Raw genomic sequence first — 19,698 nt, 5'->3', positions numbered from 1 at the left:
AACCCGATATTTCCCGATGCGATTGCTTTTTTTTTTTTGCTCCCGATTCAATTCCAATAATTCCTGATAATTTTTCCCGATCATATATATTTTGGCAATGCATTAAGAAAAAAAATGAATAAAACTCGGACGAATATATACATTCAACATACAGTACATAAGTACTGTTTTTGTTTATTATGACAATAAATCCTCAAGATGGCATTTACATTATTAACATTCTTTCTGTGAGAGGGATCCACGGATAGAATGACTTGTAATTCTTAAAGGATAAATGTGACTTTGTATATTGTGCCTAAATATTGCCATCTAGTGTATTTGTTGAGCTTTCAGTAAATGATACTGTAGCCATTTAACTGTTCTGACCAAATGCATGATGGGAAGTGCAACCATGACTGTGCGTAGTCGTACCAATTGATATATCTTCTCTGCGTTGGGAAATAACATAGGGTGTTAAGAAAAAGATCAATTACTACCTTTCTTCCCCACATTGCTTCCCTCGATATTTCTAATCGTAGGGAGAGGGATTGTAAGGCTTTAGCCAATTAAAAAAAGGCTCCAAAGGCTGCCAAAATTCACTCTACACTTCATGGCGCATTAAGCCCCGAACTATTTTTAATTTGCCCGTTTTACCCTGGAAACCCCCGTTTACAGACGTCTTGCAACCGTTTCTTTTAAACCAGCCATGAAAACAAGGTATGCAATTAGCGTATATTTATTATTCAAAATGTCTGTCATTTTTAGCATAAAATCATTCATTGGTCTAATATTTTGTTAAAAAAAAAAAAAAAAAAACTTTAAAAAATTATTCACTCAACTTTTAAACAAATTACGTAACAATGAAAAAAATGGTGTCTGTAAAAAACGTCACGGATATCTACCTCATAACTATCGCTAAATTGTATTTTTTTTATTATTGTCGCGTTGTTAGATGATAAATAATTGATCCACACAAAGAAAATAAATAAATAAATAAACGTTTAAAAGGGTAAATATGAAAAAGAAAATCTGGACCACTCCTTGATGTCTGCTATTTCTGCATCGTGACCCTTGTTAGATTACAATGTTTCACCCATAAAAATCCCCCAAAAATCTAGCTGTGGCCATTCACAGCTGTGTCTTGACACTCAGTGATACATGCGACATGGAGTTTTCTGATCGAAACAAGGTAAGTACGCGATAATACCTCGTTAAAGTCATGGCGTCTGTAACTCTGCTCTCACGTGCTCTCACCTCCAGATAGGGTTTTGCTGTTTAAAAAACATTTTTAAAAAAGCCCTCTTGTCCAAAATGTTTCTTCCCCGAGAAAATTGAGATTTTAAGCTTTCCAATGATGTATCACACATGCATATCGGACAATTTTGAAATTTGGCCAATTTGGGGGTCTCAGAGCGGAACTTCAAGTCACCTGAGTGTTTTCCGCCATATATAGATATAGTTTTCAACATGCAGGCTAGGCTCTGAATCTTCTGCCTCTCCTGTCTTTAGTTGTTTTGATTACAAAAAAAAACCCCCAAAAAAACATCACACAAGGTTCATGGATACACCATTCAAGAAAAGTTCAGGGGAAATGACTATTTTTGGTAATAATCATGAAAATTATTATATTGTAGCATCTACAAGGACAACGCCAATTTGGTTATGATAATACACACTCAGCAGGAAAATAGTCTATTATTTTCAAATCATTGTACCCGCATGGACACCACGAACTGTATGTAAAAAAAAAAAGTTTCCCAAGATTTTAAGATGATGCTCGACGCTTGCCACTGTAAATGCTAATGCTAACCTATCACCATTGCATTTGCAACGGCGTCACCAGCCATTTCCCGCCTCCTCCCTCGTGCTCTGCGCTCTCCTGAGTAGGCAGGCGGATGTGTGACAAAATCAGACAACTTGCACTTTATTCAACCAAATTGTAGTAACGCGCCCCTTCACATCCGCAGTAACGGTAACGGCGTTGCAAATATGGGAAACGTAATTATTAGATTACTCACTACTGAAAAATATAACACCGTTAGAAACGCCTTAATACTCTAACACCGGTATTAACAACACTGGCCATAGATTTGTTCATTCATTTCATTACTGATAATTTTTCAAAAATTAGTTTGTGAGCAAATCCTCCTGATTATTGCTGAATTGCAATTTAGAAGGAACAAGACAACTTGAAGTTTTTTATATTGTGAAAGTAAAATATTGCATGACAAACATCTAAAAACTAGCACACATATTGGTGAACTTCATAGCACATTAGCTCACCTGTTCTGCGGGCGGTCTCTTGTTGAGAAGACCAGCCTCTTCATTGGCCTTGTCCGTCTTCATCTCCACTACAATGTCATTGTTTACATCTCTGTTGGCCCTGTAGGGAGAAAACATGAAAAATCTTGACATTTCAGGACAACAGTATATACAGTGCCTTGCAAAAGTATTCGGCCCCCTTGAATCTTGCAACCTTTCGCCACATTTCAGGCTTCAAACATAAAGATATGAAATTTAATTTTTTTTGTCAAGACTCAACAACAAGTGGGACACAATCGTGAAGTGGAACAACATTTATTGGATAATTTAAACTTTTTTAACAAATAAAAAACTGAAAAGTGGGGCGTGCAATATTATTCGACCCCTTTACTTTCAGTGCAGCAAACTCACTCCAGAAGTTCAGTGAGGATCTCTGAATGATCCAATGTTGTCCTAAATGACCGATGATGATAAATAGAATCCACCTGTGTGTAATCAAGTCTCCGTATAAATGCACCTGCTCTGTGATAGTCTCAGGGTTCTGTTTAAAGTGCAGAGAGCATTATGAAAACCAAGGAACATACCAGGCAGGTCCGAGATACTGTTGTGGAGAAGTTTAAAGCCGGATTTGGATACAAAAAGAATTCCCAAGCTTTAAACATCTCAAGGAGCACTGTGCAAGCCATCATATTGAAATGGAAGGAGCATCAGACCACTGCAAATCTACCAAGACCCGGCCGTCCTTCCAAACGTTTTTCTCAAAAAAGGAGAAAACTGATCAGAGATGCAGCCAAGAGGCCCATGATCACTCTGGATGAACTGCAGAGATCTACAGCTGAGGTGGGAGAGTCTGTCCATAGGAAAACAATCAGTCGTACACCACACAAACCTGGCCTTTATGGAAGAGTGGCAAGAAGAAAGCCATTTCTCAAAGATATCCATAAAAAGTCTCATTTAAAGTTTGCCACAAGCCACCTGGGAGACACACCAAACATGTGGAAGAAGGTGCTCTGGTCAGATGAAACCAAAATTGAACTTTTTGGCAACAATGCAAAACGATATGTTTGGCGCAAAAGCAACACAGCTCATCACCCTGAACACACCATCCCCACTGTCAAACATGGTGGTGGCAGCATCATGGTTTGGGCCTGCTTTTCTTCAGCAGGGACAGGGAAGATGGTTAAAATTGACGGGAAGATGGATGCAGCCAAATACAGGAACATTCTGGAAGAAAACCTATTGGTATCTGCACAAGACCTGAGACTGGGACGGAGATTTATCTTCCAACAGGACAATGATCCAAAACATAAAGCCAATTCTACAATGGAATGGTTCAAAAATAAACGTATCCAGGTGTTAGAATGGCCAAGTCAAAGTCCAGACCTGAATCCAATCGAGAATCTGTGGAAAGAGCTGAAGACTGCTGTTCACAAACACTCTCCATCCAACCACACTGAGCTCGAGCTGTTTTGCAAGGAAGAATGGGCAAGAATGTCAGTCTCTCGATGTGCAAAACTGATAGAAACATATCCCAAGCGACTTGCAGCTGTAATTGGAGCAAAAGGTGGCGCTACAAAGTATTAACGCAAGGGGGCCGAATAATATTGCACGCCCCACTTTTCAGTTTTTTTTTGTTAAAAAAGTTTAAATTATCCAATAAATTTTGTTCCACTTCACGATTGTGTCCCACTTGTTGTTGATTCTTGACAAAAAATTAAAATTTTATATCTTTATGTTTGAAGCCTGAAATGTGGCGAAAGGTTGCAAGGTTCAAGGGGGCCGAATACTTTTGCAAGGCACTATACACACAATTAATAGCTTTCCACCGTGTCCTACTTTTTGGTTAGCAACAGATTTTAAGGGAACATACTTATACTCACACTTCCTTCTTGTCTTTCTTGCCACAGGGAAGCTTGCTCCTCTTGTTCAGGAAGTAAATAAGGGCCACCAGCAGTAGGAGCAGCAGCACGCACACCACCACAGCTATCACAACTCCACTGGAACCGCCCTGCTGCTGGTCAGCTACAGCGCCGCAATGATGGAGTGGGTGAGGATGGGGACGGGTGAGGGTTCAGGCAAAGGTTGAGGGAGATCAGATGGAGGTGGAAATGTGTCGTGGTGAATTTGGAGGGAAAGGGGGTGTTATTGATTTTGGAAAGGGGTAATCATGTGATGAGGGGTTGATTCATGTGGGAGCATTTGGAGGAAGAGGATTTTATTTCAGGTGGCAGGGTAGAATGAATGAGGATGAAGATGGGAAGAGGGAGGGGATGACAGGTGGGGGTCCAAATAGGGGCATGTAGGGGAGGGGGTTGGGGGGAAGTGGGATGTGAAGTTAGTCTTGAATGTAAAAGACTGAAATGTGATGGGACCCAAATAAACGGGACCTGCTTATTTACAACAATTAAGCTGCTGACCAGCCACAACACAATAACCACATTACAAAACCCCCAACCCACTCACACTTGTATTACTGGACTTGTGGAGACGTGATAATACTATTCCATTACGATATTAAAACCAGCCCTGTCACGATTAATTGATTAATTAGAGTAATTCAATTAGAAAAAGCTTCGAATCAATTCAAATTTAGCTGCTTCGAGGATTCGCTTAATTAGAGTAACGTTGTAGTGGTTTGTTTTAAAAGTGTTGCATTTAGTTTCATTGATTTGGGTGGATAAACTGGCCTCAAGAGGCAACAGAGAATATGCCATAACTCCTGTAACATGGCTGAATCCAGCTGCTCCCTATTAAGACCAACATAAGGTATGTTTTTTTTTTTTTTTTTTTTTTTAGCTAATTGTTGTTTATGCATTCGTTATTTCGTTTAAAAGTATATTTAGCAGTGTTTTGTTGGAATTTGTGTTTGAACGATTTGCTATGAACACAGAAAGAAGAAAACATTTTCTAGCATTTAAGCTAACTGAATTTTGCTTTGCAAGTTAGCCAATTGTTCTTTTGTTGTATTTAGATCCACATTTATTAATTTTTTTCATATCATTTGAGGCTAAGCTCAGGTACTTTAATTCATTTTTATTTCTTGCTCTTGTAAAATGAAAGTGGATTTCTGCACAGTTAAAGAAACGCCCAGGAATTTTATTTTGTATTCGCATTTCATTGTCTTTTGAAAGTGTAATCTTAGCAAGCCAAAATAAATATTATTGCAAGCATAAACCACTTTTTACATATTGTGAAAGAATATATTTCATTTATGCTTATAAAACACATTACTGGTGTGATACTATATTCATTTGTTAGACTGTATTCATCCATGTTCATGTGTGTATTTCTTTGAACATAATACAAAGAGGTTCAGTTGACTGTGTTATCAAATTTTCCCTCCCTTTTGGTGCCAGCCACGGCTGTGTTCTCAAGGTCGTAAGCTGTGGAAAATCACCAGAGTTGATACTTCAGTTTCATTCTCGTTTTCATAGGTATCGTTTCACAGTAAGCATCCAGTTTTGATAAACAACACCAAATAAGGCACTTCCTAAACTGTTGCTATTCTGAACTAACCAATCACTGCACGCCATGTACTCACTTTCTGCATATTCATGTGTTACCATGTATTATCATGTGATTTTTGCCAAATAAAAGGGCGTGCACGACAGAGGAGAGTCGGAGATCGTCCCCGTGCACGTAAGCTGAAACTCGAGTGACTCCTGATCTGGATGTGAGCTTTCCCGGTTCCTTGTGACTGTCTTTAGAATAGAATACTGGTTGTGTTTTATTTCCTGACACAAATTTACTCTGCAACGTATTAAATGTTCATAATCTGATTACTCGATTATTCAAACTAATTGATAGATTAATCGATAGCTACAGCCCTAATTAAAACAGAATGTAAACAACTACTTTGCGAATTTTAGCATTATGTTATATTCCATGTTAAAATAGAGGATAAAAGTCCAGGAAGGTTACATTTACAACAGTGTTCCTGTCCTACGATGGAAATATTTACTACCTCAAGCTATAATTTGCATGATGTATGGATGATTGTATGACATTTTCCGACCATTTTGACTTGTTGTCTTAATTTATAGTCATTTTCAAGTAATTTTTTAAAATTCAAACTACAGTATGAAATACAATAAATAAACATGCTCCTGAAAAGCATTCCATTGAAAAGCATGTAATGTTGAATGTTTTTTGTTTTTTTTAACCTAAATATGACATTTGTCTGCTAAATGTTGCTGTTTGGTGCAAGAAAAATAACTCGTGCATCTCCATGAAATACTGTATAACAACAAAATGTATTTAAGATTCATTATTCGAACGTGTGCTGTTGTGTGCTGTGTTTCTTTACCTGCATACATACTTCAATGATTTCAAGTCAACGGGAATTGCAAAAATTTGGATTGTCCCTGTCCAATGAAAAGTATGTACATTGGGTCCAGGGTTTATGACTGAGATCTGTTCAGAAACAGACTAAACCTGAAATTAAAAGTCAGAACGTGCTGTAGTCTATCACCATCTTAAGATAAAAGCTGTAAACTTGAAGGTCTGACAATGTTTTGGATCTATACGCAAGACGTCTGTTCCCACAACGGCAGTAATACAAGCATGGAAAGACGAGCAGCTCGTCAAAACACAACAACATTACGTCATATGCGCACAGAAAAGTCAAAACACACATATAGGAGGACAAAGAGTATGTGACTTTTAAGTTAGCAGTTACAGACCTGACTCAAGCATAGGGTTTCCAGAGAGCAGCACTTTGAAAGAAAGAAAGTAGCTCAGTCCAGTTGCTTAGCAAGCGAACCACCACAACGCACACATAAAAGGACACAAACGGCGAAGAAAAGAGGACAAGCGTGCAACTAAAAGCTGATAGGAGACACACAAAGTGGAAAGGAAGGTAAAGAATATAATAGAATCCTTTATTGTTCCCCTGAGGGCCACCAAAACATCGCAGCATCCACAAAATATCTGACAGACATTACAAAGGTGACAAGAAAAGAAGAACAATATACAATATCCACAGTGTTTGGTAGCAAGAAGGCAAATGTACAAGAGTGCAGTGCAGTGGTGTAAGTAGAGTTGTGTGAGTGTGTGTGTGTGTTTGCATGTGTACTGTCGGGAAGGTGTAAATGGAGGCGGGTGAAGGAGGAAGGATTTGGGAGGGTGTACTAAAACGACAGGGTCTATACAACAAAGAGTCCTGAGAGCAGGAGGGACAAGAGGAGGAGGAGGAGGGAGAAGGCTCTACCTCTGTTGGCGGAGTTTTCATTAGCTGCAAAAAGGAGTAGAAGAAGAAACAAGTGATGGTGGTGCAGGAAAACAGAAGAAAAGCATCAAGATTGTGCGCTTTCACTATGATTTAGTTGGATCGTTAACTAAAAAAAATAGAATGCGGTGAAATTAGCAGAAAGGCAGCCCAAAAAATGCATGAGTTGCTTTGAAAAAAGGTTGATTTTGAGTGAAAAATAACGCATTGAAATGTACAGAGTGTCAACTATACAGTATTCAAAAAAAAAAAAAAAAAGTTTTTTTTAAGGAAGATTAACTGTACAGATGTTTACTTATTTTATACAGGGGTCGTGTTAACCGAATATTACCCTCGTTGACCGGTTTTTTAAAACGGTGACGGAAAAAGCTGAAGTCCATCTGTCATTTTGACAGGTTGCAATTCACACCCCAGACCACAGGGTGGCGAGTGAGCATATTAATTAGCTATTGTCTTTCTTGATGCATGACGTCGTTGGCTTTACTCGGAAAAATGTCTAGGCAACTGAGTGTCCGAAGTTTCTTCAAAAAGCCCCAAAACGACGACGGTGTTGATAAAAGAGGTGAAAAAAGAGGGACTGATGCAGTGGAGGATGAAGGATGACAACGAATCAAGTGAATCGCCGGTTCACTCCTCACTGCGGATAGCAGTTGAAAACGCCGCCAATTACCAAGAAGGGCAGAATTGGTAACACGGTGAAAGCGGCATAAAGCCAAAAAAGCAAACCAGACTAGCCATAGCCTGAAATTATTTCAAGGAAAATATGGAGGGTGCCACCGCTGTGTGTATTCTTTTTGCTAAGCTGAGCTCGCATACCACGGTAGCACGTCGGCTATGAACGAACACTTGACGCGCCGTCACCCAGGTGTATTTCGGAAGACAACAGGAAACAACAAGCTAGGGGATTGTAAGTCCATACAACTTTCTAACGATTTTTTTAAAAATTGAAGTTTCCTTTATGTGCGTCGTATCAACGTGCCTGAGCAAGAAGACCCGCATGCGCAGAAGCATCAAAATAAATGACACACGTCATCCGCCATTCCAGGGATATTATATTTTGCTTTTCAAAAAGAGGGCACAAATAACAGACATAAATAATCCCCGTTAAGGCTTATAGTCAAAGTTTATATGGATCGATAGCATGTACGCACCGTCCGTGCATGTCACACACATACGGGCAGTTTGCCCCGACTCTCGGCCGTGTAAGCAATGTTAAAATATTGCTCACATAGAGCAGAGAGAAAACCGATTATTCTCAGGCTTATCCTCAACCCATTTTTATTTTTTATGACTGATGTCAAGCCCGGCCATTCCCCAAAAAGCCGTGTTCACTGCAAGCTAGGCGCTAATAATGCACAGCTGCACCGTTACCTTAGCGTCTCTCTCGCTATTTGATGACGTAATTGCTGCATGAATTCCGATTTGAAAGACTGGACAGTACAGACCGCTGCGACAGTCTGGAAAAATGTGGCTCGGATCGGATTTGAACCACATAAGAAAGTGACCCAGATCGGATTTGATATGGTCCAGTTCTATGCGACTTGTCACGTTCAGACCATCAAGTTAATGCCTCACTCGAGTCGGAAAAACACGAAAAAATCGGATTCGTGCAAGACCTGTAGTATGAACGTAGCCATAGATTTTTGGGCCGCGAGAATTCAGGTGGATTTTGTACTAAAACTAAGGCATTCTCATATATTTTGCCTTAAATGCATGGCCCTTCCTTTTCTGTAAATTGGAGATTGAAGACTCACTTTGACCTGCAACTTGAGAGCAGAGTTAAATGTTGGGAACATATGTTGAGGGAGATATGAGGGGAAAAAAAGCCTTAATTTTAATGTAAACACGAGCGAGTTACTGTTGTTTGACTTGCATTTTATTTGCTAAACTCAAACAAATTTACATAAATTTTTGTGCTGACCTAATACAATTACCAAAAAAAGCACATAAAAATTGTTTAATTTAACACTAGAACAGCATTAAATTTGGTTTTAGATTAAGAAAATGCATTTGTGAAGAAAACTAGTAGAAACTGATGAATGAGGATGAATGAAAACATTACTTCACTGGCATGAAGCTTGGAAACCTTTGATAGAGATAAAGAAGAAATGGTATCTGACCTCTTTTGAGCGATACGGTGAAAGTCTTGCTATCTGTGCCGTGTTCATTGGCCACCTCGCAGGTCACGCCATCCTTCATTATGGCCGCAGTGGCCGGCATGATGATGGTGCTCACCACCTTGTTGCCCTCCACTGTCACTGACTGTAGGATGGACACAGAGGACAATGTTATATTCAAGTTAACCTCATCTTTAAACAGTTACACATTTTGCTGTTGTACTTGCGTATGTAATTATTAGTTTTTCTTTTGGTTTTTTTTAAATTGGAAAAACTCCAATCCGAATTCTCTTTTCAAGTTTTAATACTGCAGCCATCAGCATTTGCAGATGAAACAGTGCGGTTTAAAGGAGGATTCATTATAGTTTTATCCTGTTTTATTATTTCACTTGATGTCACGCCAAGCTGCCTTCTGCCTACAGGGGCTTTTCTTTTCAACTGTAGCACATTAGTAGAAAAATAGCGCAAGCAAAATACAACTTTCCATCCCTGCTCAAGCACACTAAACCTCTCTGAAGTTGTAAACTTAATTCCGCAATAGCTTATAAAAATGTTGATAACATATTTATAAAACCACATAAAAAAAACGTATAGATACGTTTCAAGAAGAAATGTGCAATGTGCCAGTAATTGTCCACACTGCCTGTCTGCTACATCATGGCCATGGGTGAGCTTGTGTCTAACTGACTTAGGGCAAAACATTGCCTGGTGATTAGACCAGGGCCTATTCATTTAGTCAGCAGACAATCTCTTAGGAAAATAACACCTTTTCTTAAAAAGTAAAGTCATACTTTTCAAAGAAATAGCCTGTAATAGGGTGACCAAACATCCTCTTTTGCCCGGACATGTCCAACTTTCACGTTGTGTCCTCTTCATCCGGCCGGGTTTTATAAATTCATGAAAATGTCCGGTTTTTATGATTTTTCACGGGACCAATTTGAGGAGAATCCCTCCGGCCGCTGGGGGACAGCGCTTGCCTGCGTTGTCGTGGCTCATACTAATAGGGGCGGGAGAAAGGAGTACAGTTTACCCCCTGTATTATGGGGGCATTACTGCCATCTACTGGGCTGACAGTTTGGCAAGAGAACAGGCAGTTACAGACTACAATAAGGAGTAGTTTTAAGAGACGTTTATAGTGCTCCGTACACCTTTCTGTAAGTTTATCTTCTGTTAATGTCGCTCATGTGTCTTCTGTTATATATTATACAATATATGGGTACAAAGAGATGCAGTATGTTGTATTAGTCTTGTATTAATTGTTCTGCGTTCGTGTATTTGGTTGAATGTTAGTATTATATTCTATGTGGGAGCGCCTGCACAGTTGTTAAGTTTTTTACGATAAATACGTATATAATGGCAACTGTTGACTTCTGTCAGAGTTTTGTACTGCGTGAACTGTAAAATCCCGTTTGGTGTCGCATCGTTGTGCTACAGATGATTGTAAACTTATATAGCAAAGTTTGATTTTGCCTCGTCTCCCGGTACTCACTAACAGGGTAGCTATCAGTGAGCTAACTAAGCCGCACTAGGCATTATGGGAAACGTAGTTTTGAACTGCTGCGTTTGGAAACATGCCGGTTGAATAGTTTGTCAGTTTATTTTAGTTATTGTTTGCGTGCAATCTAGTCATTGAATGAGAATAAAAATTGAATGGAAATAACAATTTCTCAACGACAATTGTTGTGATAACAATTTATAAAAATGTTTGTGTGGCACAAGCCTACTGTGTGTCTGTATTGACTGTACTATATTTCCACGGGTCTGCATATTTTTTTGGTCATTATTTAAATTTTTTTTGGGCGTTTTTTTTTTTTTGGGGGGGATTATTTTTTACTAAAAATAAAGCCTGTTGAGTAAAAAACTTACTTCCATATAGTATATAATATTTACTATATGGATTGTTTTCTTTTTTTTTTTTTTTTTAATAAAACTGAATTTTTCTGTCCAGACGGAGGAGGCACACTTTGAATATATTAAAGCGATATAGGCATCTTTGAGTGAACTTCGAGTAAAATTCAAGTATCTCGAGGCCGGGCAAAGTGTCCTCTTTTTTGGAAATCAAAATATGGTCACCCTACCCTGTAATATGAGAATGAAGTTATAATTGTCTGCAGGGTTGTGAAGAAAGGTTATTAAAGGAACAGTTTGTCACCCTCTAAAGGCTGAGTTATGCTTCTGAGGCAGACCTATGCCGCCAAGGAAGACCCAAACCCTAACCCTACCACCCTTTGCTGTAGCCTGACGTGCATCTAACAATTTTCTGACTAGTCACCACGTCAACGTGTGATGACATGGCGCAAATGGACTGTGATTGGTCCGCTCACACTGTTGTTTCCGGTTCAGCACAAAATCACCACCATTTTCAAACATTGTTTTGCTACACGCAAAAATGGACCAAGCCGACGAGAGTATCAAAGAGTAAGTACGACAACTTCTACTACTTCTATCTTCAACTCAGCGATTGCATAAAAAATGGAAGAAACAACGAGACAAGTATGTCTGTGTTCTGAAGCGAATGGCCAACCGAAGCGGTGACCTAGTTAGCCAAACACTGCCAGCTTTTTATCACTTTATGTCGTATTTTTGGTTGGTGCACTTAATCATTTATTCTGTACATACTATATGTTTGCTGTGAGTCTGACTTATTTACATTTCACACTTCAAGTATATGAAGAATAAAGCACGGGTTTGGTGTCAAAAGAGTTGTTTTGATGTTTAATTTTTCAACAACAATTCACACACTTGATACATCATCACTGATTGAGAGTGCCTCGGTGCTTTTATGATAACGGATGGTAAATGGTGTTATACTTATATAGTGCTTTTCCACCTTTCAAGGCGCTCAAAGCGCTTTACACTATCTCGCCATCCACCTACTGGTGATGCAGCACTAGGAGCAACGTGGGGTTCAGTATCTTGCTCAAGGACACTTAGGCGAGTTCATCAGGGCGGAGAATTGAACCCACAACCTCTGGGTTGGGGGACAACTACTCTACCACTGAGCCACGCCACCCCGGATGGGCGTATGAAGGAGAGGAGTCAATGATGGCTTTCCCCACTTTATTGTGGCAACAATATAATGAATTAAATAACAGCGTGCTGCCACAACATGCGACTGCTAAGTTTCACTTTCTCCCGTTTTTTTCCACTCGCTTCCCGTTACATCACCGCTCCCCAGTCTGATCACCTATTAAAGGGCCCGCGCATAGTTACGGACATTACAGTATGATCAACATGTGTTGCTCAATGTTGATGAGCTGAAGATCCACATTCAAGCGTTCCATCTCCGTTGGCATTATTGCATAACTGGAAGAAAACTAGAGGAAGTCGACAAGAGTCCCCCCAAACCGTACAAACACAACGGCACACCCCTCTAGTTGCTTGGCGGTGAATTACAGAGCAACGCGTTCCTTTGCCGCAGAAGTATCGAATGCTCATTGATGCCGTAGTAGCTTCGCTGTCACCACAACGCAGAAGCATAACTCAGGCTTAAGACATTGACCAACTTTGTGTGATCTTCAGTGGCTGCTGTCAGGCATTTCAATCCCTATTTATGCTGTTTAACAAATACTTAACAAAGACTGACTGACACCTTTACCTGTTTTCCTGAGGGCTTCCAGGTAAACTGAGGTGCGGGTGAACCGTAGGCGGAGCACCTCAGGGATACTGAATCTCCTTCCTTGGACACCTCACCACCAACTGGTGTCTCGATCATAGGTTTCCCTGCAGGGGAGGGAAAAGGCGTAAAATGGTTCCATCCCGTGTTGGGCGTTAACCTAAAGAGGTGGGAAGCGACACCCTCGCTATGCTGCTTCCTTCAACTGTGCTGTGTCCTTCCTGACAAACACATAGCCAGCTACAACCCATTGTGAGCATCCTGTTGGTACGGAAAAATAGCTTTCGATTGTTGCAAAAGATTAAAGAGCCCAGTTTAGGAGAGAGGTGGGATGCATCATGGACTAGTGCCAGTCACTCAAATGGTATACGCACTCTGTTAAAGGGATCCTTGGACTTAAAGACTTGTAGGCTCTAAAAAGCCACAATTGTTCTCTTTTGCTAAAATACGGTATTAGAAACACATATATATTATTGCTATTGATTTAAAAATCTATAATATTCAAAACATGTTTTGACCTACGGAGGGCGCTAAGTTTTACATGCGCAATGCATGCTGGGGGTCATGATGCGGTTGGCCTGGACTGGGAGAAAAGCTGTGCTAGCTAGCAAGCTAAGCTAGTATAACGACTGGCATGATTTTGTCACATTCTGCTGTTCGTCAGATTGTTTTGTTACAGAGATGTGGGACAAGTTTCTAACATCGTACCTGCATCCAATTCCAACTCATCAGCAGTGTCTTTGAACCAATCCTAGGCGGCTTGTATTTACTTGCTGCCATTTGACAGTTTGTATATCCCTTAGTTGTTAGCGGCATCATTGCCTTGTTTTTTTTTTCATTTGTCTGCCACTCACCGCGATTTCCCCCCCCCTTTTTTTTTTTTTAACTCGATCCGACCTACTGTCACAGATCGTTTTGTGTCTCCCTTTTTGCGATTGCATGTTTTTTTTTGTGTGTGTTCAATAAACCCTTTTACGCAATCCCTATATTCTTGTTGTCTCCTTGCTGTCTGAAGTGAGCCGCGTTTTTAAATTCCGTGGTCAAGCCAGCCGCACTTTTCAGTTGTGTTTCCTTTTCAGGTTTTACCGCACAGACAGACAGCGCATGTGGGTTGTGATTGCTTTATAAGGAAAATGATGGCTCCAACATCACGTGGAAGTATAGTCCTATGGTCTAGGTGCTTGCCTGTTGCATGGGAAGCGTGGTTTCGAATCCCACTGGAGACTTTCATTTAATTGCTTTTGCTGCTCGTATTGTGAAATACAGTGCTGTACTGCTCATTACTTTTCCGTTCAGGCTCAAATTGAAAGGGTTGAACCGACGACATGTTTATGTAGCTAACGAGTGACACTGTGGAAGTACAGCAGAGCTGCCCAGTAACATCACTGCATTGTGTCGTCAACAACAATGGCGACCTACTACTGTAGATAAGTAATTTTTTTTTTTTTTTTTAAACGAAAACATTGAGAGGGGTTTGAATATCAAATTATTATAACTCATACTAACATTTATATTTTATGAACACAAGTCTTTCTGTCCGTGGTTCCCTTTAAAACATAATTTAGTCTTTAATTGACACAAGAAATTGAGTTTAGGAATGTGAAGAGAACCCGGCCTACTCTGAAAAACCCAAATAAGCGCAGGGCAAACATTTAAGCTCCACAGAGGAAGGATAATTCAAAAAAAAAAAATCTATTGTGAAGACATGCTCAAGTCAGTGTGGTACCTTTGATAGTGAGGACAGCGCTAGCCTGGCCTGTCAGTCCTGGCACAGACGGCACGGCACCGACACACATGTACTCTCCGTCTTTTTCGTAGGTGTCAGCTGTTATCGACAGGGTCCCATCCTGAGAGAGAACCTCTGAACCCTGTAAGGATGACAACCCAAACAACAAAGCTAAAATTACATTCGGAGAAATCAATACATCCAATTTCTATAGAGTTTTTCTAACGAGGAGCACACGTGAGTCAGAGGCTATGCCAACTGATTTTGGGTTGTTTGAAGCTATTTTTATTTTCTTGAGTAAAAAAAAGGACATTTCCTGAAAAAAATGTTTTTTCCTCAAAAACACGAGTTTACTGTAAAAAAAAAAACATGTCTGTATGAATCAGATTTTTAATCGCCCATCTTAACATGTGAACTGCTAGCGTATGATCATGTACTGTATTTTGATGTGCGAATAAATTGAAACTGAAAAAAACAAAAAAACAAAACTTGATTAAAAATGTTTTATTTACCAATAAATAATCTATTTAAAAAATTAATAATACTAGATTTTTTTTTTAAATGTAATTTTTCCAAGAAAAAAACTAATGATTGTGTTAGTCCAGTACTTCTCAAATGGTGGGGCGCGCCCCCCCAGGGGGGCGCAGAGCGATGCCAGGGGGCGCGCGAGTGACCTCGGGGAACATGCTTTTTTTTTTTTTTTTTTTTTTTTTGCCGTACTAGAATAAAGTGTACTTGCACATCCACTCCGTGGGTGGCAGTGGCGCTCTCATTTTCAAAGTGCGTGCAGTATTTTTGAAGTAAGCAAGAGCACACGGAAGAGACTCATGCAGAGCTGGACTCACGCAGCGACCCACTGTCTTCTTCGGTTCTCACGTGTCCGGCCGAGAAGTGCCGTTTTCGGCTTGGGATCGTCACGACCACCGCCCTCACCTACGGTTCTCCCTCGGCCGCCGAGAATGCGCTTTTTTCGGGCCGTTTGCCTTTGACTTTTAATATAGTGGGAAATGAGGAAAGACCACTGTTTACTGAGTCTAAAAATGATTATAGCGGAGAAGCCAAATCAGTTAAGACGCCACTTAAAGACATTAGACCTCAATCTCATTGATAAGCCGCTTGATTGTTTTTCAGCGAAAATGTGCCGAATATTGCCAATTGTCACCATCGTCCCGCTTTGTCAGTGTTATATCAGTAAACCAGTGAGCACTGTGGTGAATCAGCGAAAATAAAAACTTTCCTTCTGTCCAAAGACCCCCCCTTCTATTCAGTTTTGTTTTTTTTCGGTCAAATTTTTTGGCATGTTGTCCTGAAGAGTAAATGTTTCTAATCAATTTGAATTTGTTATTATTTACTGATTTTATTACATTTTATTTTTCAGTATCAAATGGTCAAAAATGTACCTTGAGTGTATTTTTACAGTTTGGATGTGACTTTTTTTTTTTTTTTTTTTTTTTTTTACTTCAGGCAAATTGATGCGCGTTGTCTTTTCTGTTGTTACAAGCAACACAATGTTAAAAAAGTTATACTTTATTATAAGTTGATCTATGTTACTTTTTTTTCTTTAATAGAAAAAAAAGGACACAATGTTAGGCTGAGGCGTACTTATAATAGTAATATAGACGAATGATACTATTTACAGTGGCGGCAGAGAGTTGGGGGGGGGCGCGAAACATTTACGTCTTCCTTGGGGGGGCGTAACAGAAAATAATTGAGAAGCACTGTGTTAGTCTTAGGAAAATTAACCTTTAACAATTAAAGGAGAGGAATTTCAAGCACCGTTCTTTTTAAATTTGTCTCCAGACTTGGAATTAAAAGTAGAAAAGTGTTAGATATTACTACACCCTGCCGTTTGCAAAATAAAGGGAAAAGATTTGTTTTAAAAAATAAAATAAAATAAACGCACGCATTATGTCTTTTTTTTTTTTTTTTTTTTTTTACTGTGGTTACGGTACATAATGCATCACACTGAGTTGTTTCTCTCATTTTTTTGTTTATTTATCAAACACATACTATTGAGAATCACAGTCGACTGTGCAGGTGTACTCAATGTTGTGGCCTGTAAGTATATGGGAAAGCAAAAGTGCAGTTTTCACACACGCAAACAAATAGTGATAACAAATAACAATCCGTTGGCTGACAATTTTCTCATGGCGATATTGCCATACAGCAAACAACATTGAAGGTTTTCTTCCTCAAAAGCAGGAGCGTATGCCAAGCAGACACAACAAAAGATATAAAAGGTATGACAACAATGGAGTAAAATTCTTTACATTACTAAGTGGAAGATGTCCCAATGTGTCAAGCAGTAAATTGTAAATCGACACGCGGAGTTTGATAGAATAAGATTACATTTGTTTTGAAACGGGAAAAAAATTGGTTTCAAATAGTTTTTCCCAGAAATGTTTTCATCTTATTTAGGAATTGAAAATACTGTAAAATCCTTCTTTCAATTAAAAAAAACAAAAACAAAAACACCATATAATGTGCATGGATATACATTTAGGGAGGAATTGTTTTCAAGAAAAAAAATCCCAATATATGGAGATTCGTTCCACTTTTTGTACTACTTGTCCTTCATAACAAAAAAAAAAAACAAACAAACATGCAAACTTGTATGAGTGATGAAATTGGATATTAATAGACAATAATTAAGTTTTTGTTTAATAATATCTAAAAGTAGAAATGTTTTCTAATTTCAGGCTTTGGTTGCTGATACTTTTGTTTTGCAACTCTACCCATGATAGAGATGCCAGACATGGAATTTCTTTTGCTATGTGAAACAGGCTTTTGTGGGCTGATTAAGGGGGAGGGGAAAAAAAAAAAAAAAAGAAAAAGGGACTGATCCAATTTTCAAGGGTCACTCCTGCTTTCCACCAGGTGCCTGGGCCCCAAAATGAAATGTCACATGAAATAATCCTCCAAATGTCAAACTATCACCTCTCTGGTATTAAGTCGCTGTGGAGGGGAAAAGTAAAGAAAAAGGCATGGCTCACCTTTTTCCATTGCACTGTATGTGGGGCAGAAGCTTTAGTCTTGCATTGCCACTCCACACTGTCTCCAAACATGACAACCTGAGGCTTCACCGGAGTCACACTCATTGGATCAATGTCTGACATGGAGAAAAAGAAAAAAAAATCAATTAAGAGCGTTGGCAAGCATTTAATAAAGCTCTTAAGAGGGTTATACAAATTGGAATATTTGGAAGAACAAAGCTAATGCTTTTCTGTGAAGTTAAGCCCACTTTATGCTAAGCCTGTTCCACACCATTTTGAGGTTATCTCCGCTTAATGTTTGTGATGAGCTCAATTTAGGATGACTTAAAAGGGACGCCTGGACCGTGAACAATCCAATCGGACAGTCGGATCCTTTCGTCCTTTCCACAATTAAGCGGAATTCACACTTACTGATAATTTGGCATAGTATTTTTCCTCTCTTCTGTTTAAAGTTGGTGAAAGCCTAATTATACAATGTGTCAAAAAGATTATCCTGAGTGATTATCCTTTGGTGAGGGATGTGGGCCGTTTTCATCCTCAATCTTCTCAGTATTGAGTCCGATAGACAATAATGACTGATATTTTGTCAGGAGAAGAGACTTGCTATGTGTCTCGTGAGTGCTTTTGGTCATCTCAAGTTCACTATTGAGAGTAGTAAAAACGCACTTGCTGATTTATTCCTCTCAGCAGGTAATCCCATGTTTGACAAAACTGGTTAAGATGTTAAAAAAAATGTGTGTACGCTTTAACCCTTTACTTACAGTTCACAGTGAGAGTAACATCGCCCGTCAGTTCGGCATCGAGGTTGTCGAAATCAATGGCCTTGCATGTGTAAAGACCAGCATCAGTGCGCTTGGCAGATTTCAATATTAATAGGCCACCTTGGCCGTTGATGGGCTTGCCCTGAAGAGTGAGAGAAACTGTTTTAGATCCCCTTTAAAAGGAGTAACAATACTTGACAATTTTATATATTTTTTTTTATTTATACTTTATTCACACAACGGATGATACACTCATGGACGAAATTATCGGCACCCCTAAAATATTTCCAGAAAATTCAGCATTTCTCACAGAAATTAATGCAGTTACAAATGTTTTCAGTATGAATGTGTTTATTTCTTGGATGTGCATTGGAAAAACATGAAAAAGCTGAAGAGAAAAGCCAAAATGTACACAATTTTACACAGAATGCACCCATGACTGGCCCAAAACATTTTGATAGTCTCCATATTTCATGACTCCTTGCACACCGTCAAGGCACCCAGTGCCAGAAAAAAGAATGAGGCCTACAGAGAAAAGAACACCGTGCCTATCATCAAACATGATGGAGGTCCAATGATGTTTTGGGGTAGTTTTGCTGCCTCTGGCACTGGGTGTCTTGACAGTGTGCAAGGAGTCATGAAATAAGGAGACTATCAAAATGTTTTGGGCCACAATGTAGGAAGTAGTGTCAGAAAACTGGGTCTGCGTCAGAGGCCATGGGTGATCCAGCAGGACAATGACCTCAAAAATATCTCAAATAGGACCAAGAAATGCTTGGAAAGAAAAGCGCTGGAGAATTCTGAGGTGGCCATCGATGAGTTCGGATCTAAATCATATTGATCACTATGGAGAGATCTCAAAATTGCTGTTGCAAAAAAAAGCACCCTTCAAATCTGAGAGACCTGGAACAGTTCGCAAAAGAAGAGTGGTCCAAAATTCCATTTGAGAGGTGCATGAAACTTGTTGATGGTTATAGGAAGCAATTGCCTTATTTCTTCTAAAAAATGCGCAACCAA

The 19,698-nt window shown here is 39.4% G+C and overlaps 1 protein-coding gene across 4 annotated transcripts in view; it reads right to left on the bottom strand.

Moving 5' to 3' along the window:
* bcam (basal cell adhesion molecule (Lutheran blood group)) overlaps positions 1 to 19,698 on the bottom strand; it is a 105,216-nt gene that overhangs the window by 2,666 nt on the left and 82,852 nt on the right. The window contains exons 8-16 of one of the 4 annotated variants that reach the window (XM_057835265.1): positions 18,682 to 18,823; positions 17,921 to 18,036; positions 14,928 to 15,069; positions 13,184 to 13,308; positions 9,589 to 9,730; positions 7,451 to 7,474; positions 6,924 to 6,956; positions 4,122 to 4,263; positions 2,263 to 2,362 (exon numbers count right to left, since the gene is read on the bottom strand). In XM_057835265.1, coding sequence (XP_057691248.1) covers positions 2,263 to 2,362; positions 4,122 to 4,263; positions 6,924 to 6,956; positions 7,451 to 7,474; positions 9,589 to 9,730; positions 13,184 to 13,308; positions 14,928 to 15,069; positions 17,921 to 18,036; positions 18,682 to 18,823 — 966 coding nt within the window. Of the gene's footprint in view, positions 1 to 2,262; positions 2,363 to 4,121; positions 4,264 to 4,543; positions 4,597 to 6,923; positions 6,957 to 7,450; positions 7,475 to 9,588; positions 9,731 to 13,183; positions 13,309 to 14,927; positions 15,070 to 17,920; positions 18,037 to 18,681; positions 18,824 to 19,698 lie in introns of those variants that run through there. The other 3 variants (XM_057835266.1, XM_057835268.1, XM_057835267.1) reach the window with 3 other exon arrangements.

Source organism: Corythoichthys intestinalis, chromosome 4, assembly GCF_030265065.1.
Source record: "Corythoichthys intestinalis isolate RoL2023-P3 chromosome 4, ASM3026506v1, whole genome shotgun sequence".
Taxonomy (NCBI): Eukaryota; Metazoa; Chordata; class Actinopteri; order Syngnathiformes; family Syngnathidae; genus Corythoichthys; species Corythoichthys intestinalis.
This window is presented reverse-complemented; position numbering and strand designations above follow the sequence as displayed.